The 17,669-nt window shown below is 40.4% G+C and overlaps 1 protein-coding gene across 2 annotated transcripts in view; it reads right to left on the bottom strand.

Annotated features, from left to right (window-relative positions):
- The window catches only part of MAD1L1 (mitotic arrest deficient 1 like 1), a 915,026-nt gene that overhangs the window by 525,400 nt on the left and 371,957 nt on the right, over positions 1 to 17,669 (bottom strand). For both annotated transcript variants that reach the window (XM_040356690.1, XM_040356691.1), the window contains one exon: positions 15,003 to 15,059. In XM_040356690.1, coding sequence (XP_040212624.1) covers positions 15,003 to 15,059 — 57 coding nt within the window. The remainder of the gene's footprint in view (positions 1 to 15,002; positions 15,060 to 17,669) is intronic.

The raw sequence follows: 17,669 nt of genomic DNA, 5'->3' as shown, positions 1-17,669 counted from the left end.
AATCAGTCAAATGCTTTTAATTTTTTCTAAAATGACACCGTTGATATGTGGGTAAAACCGCAGGTGATGTCAACTCTTCCGAAATTTCTATAGCTGATCAAATCAGAACACTGCTTTGTTCAGCTGACCAACCAGCCAGAGGATGCACAGACTGGTCGCTCGGGTCTGCTGCTGGGACGGGAGAGCCCGGGCAAGCTGTGGAAAGCCAACCGCTGCTTTTCAACCTCTGGCTGCTTGTAAAAGCAGCCCATCGGCAGGTTAGCCGCTAGGGTTGCATTTACAAGAGAGCTGACCGCTGGCTCTGAAAAAATACCTGGGTGATGCTTGCAGCTGCAGGCATCATCCAGGTATAACCAAAGGTCCAGCGAAGTACGGTTACGTTGCTGGTCGAAAAGTGGCCATAGAAAAGAGTGAGATTCATGTATGTGCACAAGCAGAAAAAAACAGCAGCTATGACTGTTTGGCTACACGGAGAGGCGAGTATAAAAACTGAGGGAGGGCAGAAGTCTAAATGTCATTGTTCTTTGTTTTTGTAATACTTGTTCATTTTTAAAAAGGAATAGAGTTGGAAAAAGTCACATCCTGTTGGATATTTTTTTGCTGCCTGTGCCTCTACCTTGAGGAACATGAAGCAAGGAATGCTTTCAGAAATTAGAATCTTACAACCTTCTTCACATTTGCAAACAAGATTACATTAGCTTAAAAGTATAGGGAGAGGGCATTAAAGGATGTGTTATATACTATATGTACATTATATGAATCACTGTATGGTGCTAAAATTCCACAAACAGAAAATTAGGAACTGCCCATCCTTACCAACATACACAAATGGAAGGAGAGCCAGACTGAAGGATGAAAGAGTCATAATGTATTGCTGATGCAGATACTGCTGGCCAGTAACTCACCTGATCCAGCAAATACTGTAGCTTTCCTACACTTGTTCACACAGGAAATCTCTATTTTGAGTCCATTCAAGGTTCTTCATTTAAATGACGCCCTGATAAAGGGGGGGCTTTTTCTGACTCGTGTGCTGGATGTTTTTAGTTTTTTTTTTGGTTACCTCCTGTGGTTTTCACTTGAGGGAAGCCTTGTCTGTCCTAAAAAGCCTAACCTTAGCCAGTGGGCTCTTTGAATGTTTTTGTCCTCTCAATACTTTGTATTAACTCACAAAGTCCCAGCACCTCTTGGATGCTTTTTTCTTCACTGCAGTACTCTTGCCGACATGTTTCTTATTCAACATCACCCTTCATTTACTACTATTAAAGTGGATGTCTGACGAATATTAAGAATTGACTAGTAAAGGTGGTCTTAAAAAGCCTGATTAGTAAACTTAATATGGGCACCTTAAAAAGGAATAATGAACAGTTCAAGCGCCACAAAGAATCAACCAGAGCTATATTCTGTACTCAGTTTATGATATTCAATTTCAATGTAAGTTTCATCATAAGAGACTAAAGTGTCAACCTATACGAGTGACAAATTCTGCAGCAACGTTTTGAGAGCGTAACAAAACATAATTTGTGCAAATGGTACATATGCCTGCATGATGCCCATAAAAATGGCAGCAAACAGAAGTCAGGAAGACTTCTAAATTAGACATTTTCTGCCAATTTAGCCTGCAAGAGCACTTCATTTGCTTGACAGTTATGTGTGTATGAAGCGAGAGTCAGTCATTTTAGCTAACAGTGCGAGTGCATTGTGAGTACAGCACAAGAGTGGAATAATTTGTTTCTCAGCAATGTAAATAACTCTATTTGCCTTACATAGAAAAAAAGAAAGGCTAGACACATGACCCTCTTAAAGCAAATTCCCACATTTCACTCTGTAAGCAAGTTACAGGAACATTTTCTTCACCAGTAACACAACAAACTTGCCTGAACATTAATTAAATGATACCATATATTCAGCACTTTGTAATAAGAGAAATAGAGGAGTCAATGTTACAAATCAAATGCTACTCTTAATAATCACATTCTGCCGATACTAGAAAATATGTTGTAACCCAATTCTAGTATTATATCACACAAACCAGGTACACAAACAGCCTTTGGCCACAAAATCTTCCTTCCCTCTGGATGGGAATAATGTCCCAACATCTTACTAGCGGCAAGGTTATATATACCATGGCATGATGAGAGTACCTGGACAGAGAAATCCCATGGGGGAGGGGTTGGGAAGTAGGATTGCTGTCCTTGGGAGTGTAAGGGTCCATGCACGCTGTTAAAAGCATTTGATGTTTCAACTGCCAATAAACTTCCATCCTGAATGCAATTTTTTGCTTTCGGACTATAAACTACTCAGTGGCATATAAGATAACAGAGGAGAGTTCAGGGGCTGCTGGAAAAAAAACACCCAACTGCTCCTAAACTTCGAGGCCAACAAGAAGATGCAGACATATCCATGTCACTATAAGGCTTCATTTCCACTGGCGTTTTTACAGCCACTGTTAGCCTTTTTTACAGCTTAAAAACGCCTGTCCATGTTTATTTTGTAAAAAAAAAAAAAATGTTGGTGAGCTGCAGCTTTAAAAATGCCGCGGTAGCGGGGGCGTGGTCAGCCGCAGAACTGTATGGCTGCATTCTGAGGGAGCTCTCTGAGAACGGATCTCCCTGAGCAACTTACACAGCGACCTGTGAGCCCTAAACAACACAGAGCGATACTGGAACTTACCGGGACTGTAGCAGACATGTCGGCTAAGAGGAAGAACAGTGAGGGACCCCGCAAACTCAGTGCATTCTGCAGCCCTGCTGGGCTGCAGAGAGAACAAGATGGCGCTGCCCCCTCACCTCACTGCAATGCAGAACGGCGTGCTGCTCCCTCTCTCCATGAGGGAGAAAATCTCACAGCTACACAGCCCCAGCCTGACAGCGATCGCCTGGATGACATGCTGAGTCCAGTGAGGCAGAAAAGGAGGATCTCCTCTGAACAAGGTAATCCTCACACACCTCATACAGGCCTTGCCTGCAGCCTGGACAAAAATCCCTATGATGAAAAACTACAGGCTATGCCCACTACTGATTTACCAGTACTGGACACTACCTTTAAAGATATGATCATGTCTTTAAGAGGTGCATTACAGCATGATATGATTAGCCTTATGCACAAATCTAAATTGGAGATTGATGCTCTGGGAGAAAGAGTGGATTATATGGAGAATAAAATGTGCGATTTCACTGCTGCGCACAATGAATTAGTGGACTCCCACTTTGATCTAGAAGAAGAAATGAGACAACTCAGGATCAAAGTCGGACAAATTGAAGACAGAAATCGGAGAAATAATATAAAATTCAGAGGTATACCTGAGAATGTGAAGCCACCAGACCTAAAACGCTTCATTAAAACCATGATTTCTGATCTAATCCCTGCCACTCCTCAACAAGAGCTGGAAATTGACAGGGCACATAGACTACCTAAACAGCATTACATAGCAGAGAAAATACCTAGAGATGTCATTGCCAGGATCCACTTTTTCAATGTCAAGGAACAACTGATGCAATTCGCTCGGCGCCACTCGCCACTCCCAGATCCGTATTCTGGAATAAACCTTTACTCGGATTTCTCACAAGCGACAATCTTAGCTCGCAAAAATCTAAACTCGATCACTAAAGTGCTGAGAAACCATGGCATAATTTACAAATGGGGCTTCCCCACAAAAATTCTGGTAGATTTTAAAGGCACCTCATACACTATTAATGGAATGGAACAGGGTCTGAAAATCCTCCGCTCATGGGGTCTACTCCCAAACCAAGAAAATACCAAAATGGACACTACTACACCTGGTCCCATTTCCCAGGACTGGAAAACAGCTTAAAAATCCTCTCATGGCGATTAAAAAAAAAAAATCCTCTCATGACAAGTTTTAATGTCCAGGCACAAACTGAGGCCTCACAAATCTCTTATGCCCATGTTTAAGGGCCTTTTGCAGCTCAGGGAATCCAGATTTTGAATAATTCCTGACTGGACTTCTCTCCAAGTTTTTACCCCCAATCGATTGGAAGTACATAGTCATGTACACAGGAGTTGGAGCACAACAACTCCTATTCTTTTTTCACAGTTTTACTAAGCTTTTGTTGATTTTTCTTCCCTGGTTCGTTCACCATTTTCTGTTTTTTTTCTGCTGCCTGTACACTATTTCTAAAGCAACACCACCATCTACTGGCAAAACAATATTACTACGCCACAATGATATACCATCTACCCACAAAAAAACTATCTCCTACAAGACTGAATCTACAACAAAGCATCCTCAACTGATAAGATATGCCACTTAAACTCATGTCTTTCAATGTCAAAGGCTTGAACAGCCCTCATAAAAGAAAAGCATTGTGGACAGATGCAATTAAATTTGGAAGTGATGTTGTTTGCATCCAGGAATCCCATTTCGCTAAGGATAAAACACCTACCTTCAAACATCACAATTTTCCCCAAATTTTCCTCTCCAGCAACGAAAGAAAGAAAAAAAAAAGGGGTGGCTATAGCTATCAAAGACACTGTCTCGTTCCAACAAATAGATCTCAAAACTGACACCCAAGGAAGATACATAATTCTGGTTGCCACCTTAGACAACGTGACATACACTATTGTCAATATTTATGCCCCCAATAAAAATCCCCACCAATTCATCCAAAAAGTGATTGGGAAGACAAGAAAAATTCAGAAAGGCCACCTCTTGATCTGTGGAGACTTAAACGCACCGATGGATCCTGATATGGACACCTCCAAGAAAGGAAAAGCTCCCAGAAAGGGTCTTTCCAACATTTTCTCAGCAGAAGACCTGTACGATCCCTGGAGATGCCTTCATACCACAGAAAAAGACTTTACTTTCTTCTCCAATGTTCATAAGACGTACTCCAGAATAGACTATTTCATCACAGATAAAAATCTCCTCACAAAAGTAGCGAATGCTAGTATTCACAACCTAACATGGTCTGATCACGCTCCAATCACTCTTGATATTAATTCGAACCAAAATTGCCCCAACAATTATCTTTGGAGAAACAATACATATATCCTCTCCCAGGAGAAACATAGATCTGTGATGAAAAAAGGTCTAAAATAATTTTTTGATGTAAATGATAATATGTCCGTTAACAACACTACTCTATGGTGTGCCCACAAAGCATATGCGAGAGGTCTCTTAATTCAAATCACCGCTAGAGAGAAAAAAAATAGAAACAACACGATCAACTCAATACTAGTAGAAATTTCCAACCTTAAAAAGTTACACAAAAAAAAAACCCAAAACATAATCTTAGAACGCCAACTCAATAACCTTAGATCTGATCTTAGATCCTTATTAATTGCTGACCATGACAAATATCTTAAAAAACTCAATTTAAAATACTACTCCCAAGGTAACAGAGCAGGTAAGTTAATGGCCTCCCAAATAAAACTTCGCCAACAAAAGAACAAAATTCATAAACTAACCCACCACACCTCAGGCAAAACAATTCTCAATCCTAAAGAGATAGCAGATACTTTCTCACTGTACTATGAGACACTCTATAATCTAAAAAATGACACTCTCACCCCCCAACCAAACGCTGATAACATCTCATCATTTTTAGACAATATTGTCCTTCCTTCCATTGATCCTACATCATTAGAATTACTCAACAAACCTATATCAGATGAAGAAATTATTAAGGTCATACACGAACTACCAAAAAATAAATCACCAGGCCCAGATGGCCTATCAGGAGAATATTATACTGCCTTTGAAGAAACCCTAGTCCCCTATCTTTCCAACCTATTTAATCAAGCAGCTAACTCAGAAGCCCTCGCAAAAGAACTGCTAGAAGCAATAATTATCACTATACCTAAATCAGGCAAAGATCCCACTTCCCCTTTAAACTATAGGCCCATTTCCCTACTAAACTCAGATCTGAAAATTTACGCAAAGATACTGGCGAATAGACTCGTTAATATAATTCCCACTCTAATTAAACCAGATCAAGTTGGCTTTGTTAAAAGTAGACAGGCCCCAGATAGCACAAGAAGAATGCTCAATATTATTAACTCTATACACAATAATCGAACCCCCGCCCTGCTCTTAGCTTTAGATGCTGAAAAAGCATTTGACAGAATGCATTGGGAATATATATCAAAAACCTTAACTAAATTCGGCTTTAACGGTTTTATCCACTCAGCAATCATGGCATTATATACCCAGCCCAACGCAAAGGTCTACACTTCAGGTATCTTATCTATAAACTTCCCATTAACTAACGGAACCAGACAGGGCTGCCCCCTATCCCCTATAATTTTTGCCTTAGCTATAGAAACCCTAGCAGAATACATTTGATCATCCCCGAACGTCAGAGGTGTTACGATTGGCCAAGACGTGCACAAACTAGGACTATTCGCAGACGATATCATATTGACACTGACAGAACCTGATATATCTCTGCCTACAATACACGCAATACTAGAAAAATTCAAAGATGTCTCATACTATAAAATCAATCAGGAAAAATGCTTTATCCTCCCTATGAACATACCAGACTCGACAATCAACTCTCTACGCACAACACATAAATACAATTGGGACAACAAATTGATAACATACCTAGGGATCCAACTCACATTTCCTCCAACAAAAATGTATGATGCCAATTTCCCCACACTTTTAGGCCAAATATCCCGTGACTTATCACATATTCAAAAAACCAACTTATCCTGGGTTGGTAAAATAGCCGCTTTCAAGATGCAAACTCTACCTAAAATTCTATATCTCTTTAGATGCCTCCCCATACCAATTCCTGCTAAGTTCTTTAAACAAACAACTAGACAGCAAACTAAGACAATTTATCTGGAACAAAAAAAAAAACCAGAGTTGCTTTCTCGATCCTTACTACTAAAAAAAATTCCGGTGGAATGGGCCTCCCAGACATTAGAAATTATTATTTTGCTTCTATCTTAGATCAGATGAAACATTGGTTTAACCCAACAAATGACAAATTATGGGTAAACATTGAACGTCTAGCCACACACAATTTTGACCTCCCTTCTCTCGCAATAGCTAGCGCCATTATCCCCAAGATAACAATCCCCAACCTAATAAGCATTAAAACTACTTTATTCGCTTGGAAACACATTCTCTCAAAAACCAGACATGTAGAGAAAAAGGCTAAATTACATCTTCCCACAGAAGTCATTAATTATTGCAGAATCAGATTCTCTGTAAACGAGTGGATCAGTAATGGATATAATCTATACCAGAACCTACCCCCTAATGTTAAGAACATTATCGAGAATAAGATTGGTAAGTGTGCCCGACTGAAAGATTTCTCTCCCAGTAATTTGATCGAAATCCCTATGAACCTTTGGGAGTTCCTCTCTCCTCAGAAAAATGATAAAAAGAAAGGTATATCTTTCTTCTACGATGTGTTATCCTCCCAACTCTTTACCAAAAACACAAATATGCTGAAATGGGAAACGGATCTGGACCAAATTTTTTCCCCGACTCAGCGGATTAAAGCATTTCAAACAATAAGTAAGTCATCCTCTTGCATTGAACACTGGGATAATGCCCAAAAAATAATTAATAGATGGTACTTAACACCATACAAGTTATCCAAAATGTATCCAACAGCATCCGACATCTGTTGGAAATGTAACGAGCAAACGGGAAACCTCCTGCACACGCTTTGGAGTTGCAAAACTCTAAAAAGTTTTTGGAACTCTATCTCATCCTTTATCGCCAATCTTACGGGCAACCTTACCAAGCTTACTCCTACTAACGCATTATTAGGTATAGATCTAGACAAATACCCCACTTTGTATAGGACTATTGTCTTACATATTTTGATAGCCTCAAGAATTACAGTGGCCTCTATGGAAATCCGCAGACGCCCCAAACCTACCAATGGTCATCACCAGATTAAACACCCAAGCTCAATTAGAACTATTATTAGCCTATAAGAATGATTCTATAATCCCCTATCGTAGAAAATGGAAAATGTGGTTAACCCACCCGAAAGCTTCCAAATATTTAAAAGATTCCTTACTTTAATAATCTTCCTATAGTCTGAAGAATAACAGTATAAAATACTGAATCTTTGGTATAGATAATGACTAACGGCAGCCTTTATTTCAGTTTTCTCCATCCCTTCCCCCCCTCCTTTATTTGTCTTTACTTTAACTGTATAGGTGTACCACTGATCATCTTGGTGACTTCCCAGTCCTACAGTTTGTACCCAATTGGGGTAGACTGGCCTAGGTCGCTGAGTACCGTATTCTTTTTCTGTTAAATGTTTGCCTGTACATGGTGATTATACTACTCAAGTTGTATATTATTGCAACTATCTCAAGTGTTGTAAATTGATAAACCCAATAAAAATGTATTGATAAAAATGCCGCGGTAGCGTTTTTGAGCGTTTTGGCGCGTTTAACGTCTGGCGTTTTTACAGCTCTACTCTGGACCTTCACAACGCCCTGGCCCTGCGTTTTTTTTACAGCTCAAAAACGCCTATGCCATTTGCAGCTCAAAAACGCCTATGTGGGCATGATGCCATATAATAACATGGACAGGCGTTAAGCTGTAAAAAACGCTCAGAAAAGTGGCTGTAAAAACGCCAGTGGAAATGAAGCCTAAGGGGTCCAGTTGCGTCTGTGTCAACAGGCAAAGGTGGGCGTGGTCTTTCCTCATGCAGGGCACATTTGTCCCGGTTTTGTGATGTTGCCCATGCTATTCAGCCACAAGATGTAGAAGAGATAGTGGACTGGCTTGCTAAATCATGCTAATTTTTTATCACCCAAGCTGACACTGGTGTGCAGTCCACCTCAGCTGCCAGAGCGGTTTATTCTGCCTCATTGTCCACAGCAACTCCTGCCATAGCTGCAGCATCCTGTATGGAGGAGTCAGCTAAATTATTTAAACACACCTTCGGCCACTTGCTTCTTGGAGAAGCACAGACATTACTTGGATCTGATGTTGGTTCTGAGGTAGAGGAAGGGAGTAACTTGAGCCTACAGAGAGGGAATAACACTGATAAACAACAAATTTTCAGTCACGTTAATCCAGCCGCTGCTTGCCAAGTTGACTCCAGTGATGAGGATGGAAGGGATGATAAGGATGAGTTCACTGATGCAACTTGGGTACCGGATAGAGCAGAAAAAGAAAGGGGGAGAAACAACCCCAACGAGGCAAGATGTCCTGCAGCGGCAGCCATCATGGAAGAGCCACCCTATTCCAGCAGATTGTTGAGCTGTTCTTTTCCAGCCTTCTTCCCACAACTCAACTGTATGGGCTTTTTTTTAGCACATATTGCCATTTGCAATATCTGCCGCAAGCAGTTCAAGCGTGGCAAAAACACCAGCAATTTGGGTACCACGTGCTGGACAATGCATTTAACCTGCCACCACTCAGCCCGTTGGCAAGAGCTCCTGAAAGCCACGCACAAGGGACACAATTCTTCTCCTCCTCACCTTTCATGTCTACCCCCGCTAAATCTCATGACCTCTCAGCAGCCACCACTGACAGGGATAATGGTATAGCAAAGGGTGTCACAGGTCCTTGCAACATGTCTGCCAGCAGCACACCACCAGCTGTAGAGTATAGTAGAGCTGCACAATTAATTGTTAAAAATGTGTTTCACCCCCCTGATGATCTCCAATGCAGTTTCCCAATTCTTTCATATAACAAGTCAGCTGTCAAAATAAAATATCTGGGCAGTCTGTCAAGTTTTTACTAGGAAACATTGTAACTAATGCTTCCTTCTTAGATCAAAGGGATAAACTTTTGTGTGTGTAAAGAAAAAATCCGGGCAGTCTGCCAAATTTTTTAACATGAAAGATTGTAATTAACTTTTTTTATTAGATCAAACTTCTGTGTGTAAATGCAGGACGTTTAACCACTTAAAGTCTAATTATTTTTCTGACACTTGTTTAAAGGTTCGTTTTTTATTTTCTAAATAGGTTCCTTTAATCTAGTGTATTGTTGGTTCACTTACCTTTTCCTTCTATTTCCCTTCTAAATGTTTTTTTTCTTTGTTTGAATTTCTCACTTCCTGTTCTCCTCAGTAAGCTTTCCACCATCATCCGAGCGGTGTAAAGTCATTTAGAACAGCTTACTAAACAGCTTACTAAGGAGGAACAGGAAGTGAGAAATTCAGACAAAGAAAACAAAGAAACGTTTTTTTTAGAAGGGAAATGGAAGGAAAAGGTAAGTGAACCAACAATGCACTAGCTTAAAGGAACCTATTTAGAAAATAAAAAACAAACCTTTAACCACCCCTTTAAGTTAAAATAAATATATTTTGCTAGAAAATTACTTGGAACCCCCAAACATTATATATATATATTTCAAATGCAATGTTTTGGGAAAAAATACACTTCAGTGAATATAAAAAACAAACAGTAAAGTTAGCCCATTTTTGTTGTTGTTTGTTTTAATGTGAAAGATGATGTTATGCCACAAGAATTGTGATCTTTTAAGCAAAAAACATTGTGATTCTCACTTTAGCCAGAATCGTGCAGCTCTAGAGTATAGCAGGCACATTTCTCTGCCCCAGCCGCTGCAGCAAACAAAAAAAAAAACACTTCCTGCCCTACCATCCACATGCCCAGCGTCCAATTGCAGGGAAAATCTATTTAAATGTATTTTTTTTTTCTTTATAAGAAAACCTAGGTACAGGTCCCTTAGGGCAGTAGCCGGGCCTCCATACTATTTTTTTATAGCTAATAACTTGCATACAAGCCTTTAAAAATTGGGGCTTTTGATTTAATTTAGAGCCCCATAGACTTCAATTGGGTGTGTCATTTGTGTCCAAACTCTTGTGATGTTTGAGAGTTTTGGCATGAACCGAACCAGGAGGGTACAATGCTCCTCTATTAGAGATGGGATATCTCTAATAGAGGAGCATTGTACCAGTTTCGACTCTGTTTTCTGCTGGGCTACATACACTACCCCTCCTAGGGTCTGTGTTTGTGAATTGCATTTTCCAATTGTTTAACTGAATGTGGTTACAAGAATTTGAAATTTGGCGTGATTGTCTTTTGCTGTGCTTTAGCATGCATTGCTTCTCCAGTAATAAGTTACTTGTAGCGCCCAACTCTAGTATAACCAATTTTCTTAACTTTTTTTTTTAAGATAGTACCCATAATCCTCAGCTATCTTACTTCAAAGGCTCTTACTTTACGGCCTGCCTCTCATTTATTAGCTGAATTGAGGTCTGCACCTTTCATTTTGGACTGTGTAATGACCAGCATCACCCAACCAATCCTCTGTGGCCTGGATGTCATTAACATAAACTATTCCACACCTATAGGGTCATTTACAGGTAAGCACAGGCCAAAAAAAAAATAACAGGGAGGGGTAAACATTTGTCATGGAGGAGATGGGCTTAGGGCTGTTGAACTGCAGCCCAGCAAGATGTAAAACAAAAATAATGAACAGGCTACGTTTCCTGAATGCGTTTCAATGCTTAATTTTCAATTCTGACCGTTAAGCATTTTTAACATTTATATCTCAACGTAATGCAAGAAGTGAAAGTGTGCCAAGAAGCCTATATAAATGTATGGCAAAACTTTAAACAAAGCAATATTAAATAAAAAGGTAGGTGGGGGGGAAAGGTGTTACACAAGTCATTAAGATGACACTGACAAAAGATCAAGCACTTCCTAATCTGAAAGGCTAATTGTTTAACTCAATTTGTATGCCATGTAGATTGGATTATAAAGCAGATTTTTCTTCTCTTCCTAACAAATTAAAGTTATATTTCAGGAAAATGAATCCTCGCTTCTCTCCCTGGGGCATAGGAGCCATTAGCAACTATGCAGCTCCTGGAGGGTACCCACGAACCTTATGCTAAATGAGAGACAATGAAAACATGACAGACTGTACAATATATACAATTCTGCATCTCAGTCTCTTCCCCCGCACAGCTAAAAAGCCCCAGGGGCAGGCCTTGATCAAACCAATGTGAATTACACTGAGCCAACACTGGCTCGTTCTTAAGCACAAAAAAAAAAAAAAAGAAGAATTTAGATAAATTGGTTAAAGATTTACTTGGAAGCATTACAGATTAACATGTATTAAACATAGCTACTATCTTAGAGAGTCACAGCGTGGAGCCATCACATTATTGTTTACCAGTAATGGAAAATCTAGACACCCAGAGGTTTACAACACAGAACCCAAGGAAAAGTAACAACACTTTAGTTACCCCTTTTGCGCTGGCACCTCCCAGTCTTTTATGAGGTTTCAGATGCCGGGAGGTGGGGCAGGCTTTATGAGCATGTGATCAAAAAGCTTTCAAATCGCAAGGCGCGATCAGGAGCTGTTAGCCACCAGCACAGCTGTGTCTGCAAATTGGTACGCAAATATGCATGCACTCTGTGCAAAAGCCCTACCACCGAAAAGCCACTTATTTGCATACCGTCAGTGCCTAGAGGTTAAGGCTGCATTCACACCTGAGCGTAGCTTGTTTGGTCGTTTTTTCGGGTGTTTTTTTTTCTGCGTTTTGTCGCGCGTATTCATGCACTTTTGCGCATTTTCATACAGCGTCGTCCGATGTTTTTGTATTTTGACTGTTTTTATTTTAGCCAATAGGATAAATTATTATATTTTCATCACTTGTTGCTATGTTGGTAGATTTTATTTATCTTCTGCCTGGGTGAACTGTTCTATTGATTAAAGCGACAAAACGTCCGTAGCAAACGCTCGTTGTCGCGCTAGTCGCTTAAATCGAGCGTTTCCATTACTTTCTATGGGGAATATAAACGCTCAAAAACGCCAAAAACACCAGATTCGCGCGTTCGGCGTCAGGCGTTTTGTAGTGGAGATGTGAACCATCTCCATTGAGAATAATGTATTTTTTCCTCTCTAGCGTTTTGGAGCGTCGCGCTTCAGGCGACAAAACGCTCAGGTGTGAATGCAGCCTTAGAGCACAAAATAATTAGGGAAACAACGTTTGAAGGTAAACAAAAAAGGGGTTTATATGTATTTTGTTTTATTTATTTCAGGTACTTATATAACACCGTCAATTTACGCAGCGCTTTACATATACATTGTACAATTACATCAGTCCCTGCCCTCAAGGAGCTTACACTCTAAGGTCCCTAACTCACATTCATACATATACTAGGGACAATTTTAGACAGGAGCCAATTAACCCACTACCATGTCTTTGGAGCGTGAGAGGAAACTGGAGTACCCAGAGAAAACCCATGCAGGCACAGAGAGAACATGCAAACTCCAGGCAGGTAGTGTCATGGTTGGGATTCGAACCAGAGACCCTTTTTTTACTATGTGAATAGAGAAGCCTCCAAAAGGAGGGCATTATGTCCCAAAGAGCAACTACATCAGGAACATGTGTCAGGATAGCTCCTACTAAAGGTTAGGAAACTGGAACCTTTAGGCCCCGTACTCACGACCAAACATGTCTGCTGAAACTGGTCCGCAGGCCAGTTTCAGCAGACATGTTTGGTCGTCTGTGGGCGCGAGCGGGCCGAATTCCAGCAAACATTTGCCCGCCGGGCCTTTTCCCAGCAGACAAATATTCCTGGACTTGTTTTAAAACAGTCCGCTGGAATTCAGCCCGCTCGGACATGTACGGTCGTCAGTACAGACCTACCGTACATGTCCAGGCGCCCGCCGTCCCTCGCATGCGTCGAATGACTTCGACGCATGCGTGGAAGCATTTTAAAGGCGGGCCGCCCACGTCGCCGCGTCATTGTCGCGGCGACACCGCGTCATCGACGCGGCGACACCGCGGACACGCCCCGCGTATTGTTTACGCGCGGACTTCTGTACGATGGTGTGTACAACCATCGTACAGAAGCCCTCTGGCAGACATGTATGGTGAAAACGGTCCGACGGACCGCTTTCACCATACATGTTTGGTCGTGAGTACCCGGCCTTACAGGTAGGTGTGGAGAAATGAAGCTGCAAAGAAACAAGCGAGGGAGACAGTGTGCCCCCAGAAGGGCAACAACTTTTCATAATCATGATTTCTGACCAGGAACATACACAACAATATGAATTTGCCAAATAAGTTACAGCATCTCACAAGCTGCAACCTAGAAAGATCCCATCACCATGTGCCATGTGCCAGGGTGCAGATTCAGAGTTCTAGTAAAGGGAAAATGATTCATCTGCCATTAGTGAAAATTACCTCAGATACACAAATGAGAAGGACAACACTGTTTGGAAAGAACACAAATCCTACAATTACCTACAGGTATCTGTGTGCAGATTTCAATCATTAAATATTTCTATAGGTGCATTTGCTTATTTGTTTTGAAAAGGGTGAAGTTCATCTTTAAAGCAATTGTAAATTAACACCTTGTAAAACAATTTATTCCGTTTTTATTTTTTTTATAAGTGATCACATTCCCTCTGTTCTCAGCTACATAAGAGCGGGGTGAGGAGAAACAGCAGGATACTGATCTCCCTAGCAAATGGATTTGCAGGGGGTGGGGGGTGTCAGGACATGTCTGATCAATTAAGGTGAGCAGGCAGAGTTCCCAGCATAGCTAGAGAACTGACTACAGAGTGTTCACCTGCTTAGTGTGGTCTGTAAAGCAGAGGCACTGGCAGGAACACCAGAGATAGCACACAAAAGAAGCAATACGAAGAACAAGATACTCTTCCGTACAGTTACATGGCACAACAGGCACATATCAGGAATATGAAATGTTGGGTTTACATTTTCATCAAGGCCTCATTCACATGGATATACTACACGTGTGAGGGCGATATTTGTCTGCACAGGGAGGGATACACAGGAGTTCCATGCATCCCCATACAGTCAGTCATATTCATGTCAATTGGAACACACCAGCTTCATTGACATGAGGGTGGGGGAGTGGTTATTAGAAGAACACACAAAGTATACAAGGGGTAACAAAGGACATAACAGACAGCCAAATGTTTGGTCTAATGTGCCGATTGCTGGTTCAATAAAGCAACACTAATTCAGAAACGTCAGATAGAAACACAGCTAAAGCAAATGTAACAATATATTTGTTCCCTACAAAGTAGTTCCTTTCATACTCACAAGTTCAGCTCTTTGCTTCTGCATCCCAGCTTCTTCCAGGGCCTTAGATACATGTGCCTAAAACATCAAAAGAAAGTAATGTCAGAAAAGTATAACCCTGTGACCTATGACACATAATCAATATATAAAATGTATAACATTCAATCAATAAATATTAAAAATACACCAATAAGAATATTTTTTCAAATAGTTTGAAACAAAATCTCAGAAATTTCAGAGGTTGCCAGAAATAGGAAAAAAATACTTTATTAAACAGAGCTTTATAAACGAAATTACTCCAGTGTAATTATTGCACTTTTTAGCTGTGGTAGGACCTGGGTAGCCACCTGTCTGGCACAAACAAGAATCAAAAGCAGACTAGGACAGGGTGCATATACTGTAGGATGCAGAAAAATGCATCTAAAATATATATGCAGATATCATATGGTCACTACATTGCTGTGCTAGGGCCTGTACCAGGGGTCTCAAACTGGTGGCCCACCAGCTGTTGCGGGACTACAAGTTGTTGTAATATTAATTACACATCATGTCTCCTATGCTGAGGGTTTGAATTTTAATTCCTGTGCACTTTGTCACCATATTTCATAATTAAGCCAGTGTGAACATGGGGGTGTTGCCTGACTGAGAACATTGAGGCAGTTTGATACCACTGTTTTCCATGTGCAATAATTTTCGCTTCTTGCATCTTCCTGAAAAAATGGATGGGAACCCCACCGAACTGTTCCTAGAATTTTGGCTTAAAGAGAATCTGTCATTCTTGGTGACATCCTCCTTTATTATTGATCTGGTGTGCTGTACACCACTGCAGCCTCTACTAGGTTTGAGGGAGTCCTGGACTACTCTTGTGGTACATACGGTACTACTCAATTGGCATACCATCAAGACCAGGAGCCTTGCAATTGGGAAACAATCTGATTGTGGAAACTACCTCTTCCTCACTTAATGGGGCATCTAAAAAATCCCTAGATTCATCTGGTAGCGTAGGCCACTGCAGGGCCTCTAAAGTAGCCAAAAGCTCTTTGGGCACTCTTTAATCGTTTGATCCCCCAGGCCGATTCTGACATTTCTCACATGCATGCAAAAATCAGAATTTTTTGCTAGAAAGTTATTTAAAACTTCCAAATATATATTTTTTTGAAAGCAGAGAAGAATAAAATGGTGGTTGTTGAAATGTTTTAGTTCAGTTTTGACAGGTACATACTTCCAATTCTGCTCAGATTGCCTAGGTAACGGGTCCCAAAAAACTGTGGGACCATTAAAAAAATATTTTGCTCATGTGCAGTGGGTAGCTGACTGAAGCGAAAAGCAGCAAAGCACACAGTTAGAATGCTGACACCGGGAACCCTTTTATTATTTTTTTATAAGTCGGCAACTCTGGCTTATTTTTTTCTTTGAGTGAACCGCCTCTTAAATGAGATTTAGTGCACACAAATACAAAATACCCAATTTTTCAGTAGAACAAAAAGGATGGTGGTATGCAGAATAAATAAATGTCTGCCCCTCTGACTATTTCAGCATGGAAGGCTGTTGCCAACAAGCCCGCCCCACTATTTAAGGCTACTTACACTAGTAGAGGTACACCACAAGTTTGATAAGGTGTGGGGTTGTTGGATGAATAGTGTGTCCATGGCTGTCCGATTAAGTGGCTTTTTATGGGCTAAATGTTTATTGTTCCAATCATATTTGTGGAAACAGATTTGGGATGTGACAACTTGCTTGTTTTTAACATTAGAGTGGGCTCGCTCTTCAATACATAGGTCAAGGCTGCTGATATAATAACGAAGGGAGTACATTTTGGTTGGGCCTTGCAATCTCATTCTGATTTTATACAATGAGCCAAATGCTGAAGAAGTGTATGTTTTTATAATGTGTGTGGCCTGTTGTGCTTTTGTCATTTGTGTACTTGTATTTCTAAGTTTGATAAATTAAAAAAGAAGGGGTGGTGACTTGATGCATTCACGGCACCAGTCAGGTGGGAGAGAAATCTATCCAACAATTGGAATAACCAAGAAATGTCAGACAAGCATGTGATTCAACCTATATTGATTTAGGTGATCCAACACACAAGCATAAAAAAGAAAGTGTACATTTTATCACAGAGGCATATATTGCAACTACGAGACTGTCCATGTATGCCTCATTTGTGTAGTTCAACCAACTGTTGCAGTTTAGCAGATGTTTGTATAGGACGCAAACTGGAATCCACAGTCGGACCGTATTTTCAGAATTTTTTTGAATAAAACCGTTCAAGATGAAAATGATTTCACATTTATCATGTCGTTTAAGCAGACAAAGCAGCCACCTTATCTACAAACTCAATGTTTAAAATGTCTCTAGGTGTATTCTTTTTTTTTAATTAGAGAATTATTTCACAGATTGAAAGGCTTGCGTCTAAATAAACTTCTTTGCAAATGAATTTTCATTACCATGCATTTAAACAGTCACTTTATCTTTTAAGTAGGATTCATAATGCGGAGAGATTTCAGGAGTCTAATGAGGATTTTGAACTACACATAAAAGAAACAGCTTCTATCGATATGGAAAGACACACAGCGATTTTGGGGACAATTAACATCCTTCTGAAATATTCACAAATGCACTAGGAGTCTTCTCTATTTGAACGCTAATTTCTGGCAGTAAACAATAGAAGTTAATAAAAGCGTTATC

Source organism: Rana temporaria, chromosome 6, assembly GCF_905171775.1.
Source record: "Rana temporaria chromosome 6, aRanTem1.1, whole genome shotgun sequence".
Taxonomy (NCBI): Eukaryota; Metazoa; Chordata; class Amphibia; order Anura; family Ranidae; genus Rana; species Rana temporaria.
Note: the sequence above shows the minus strand (reverse complement) of the source record. Positions and strands in the feature narration are given on the sequence as shown.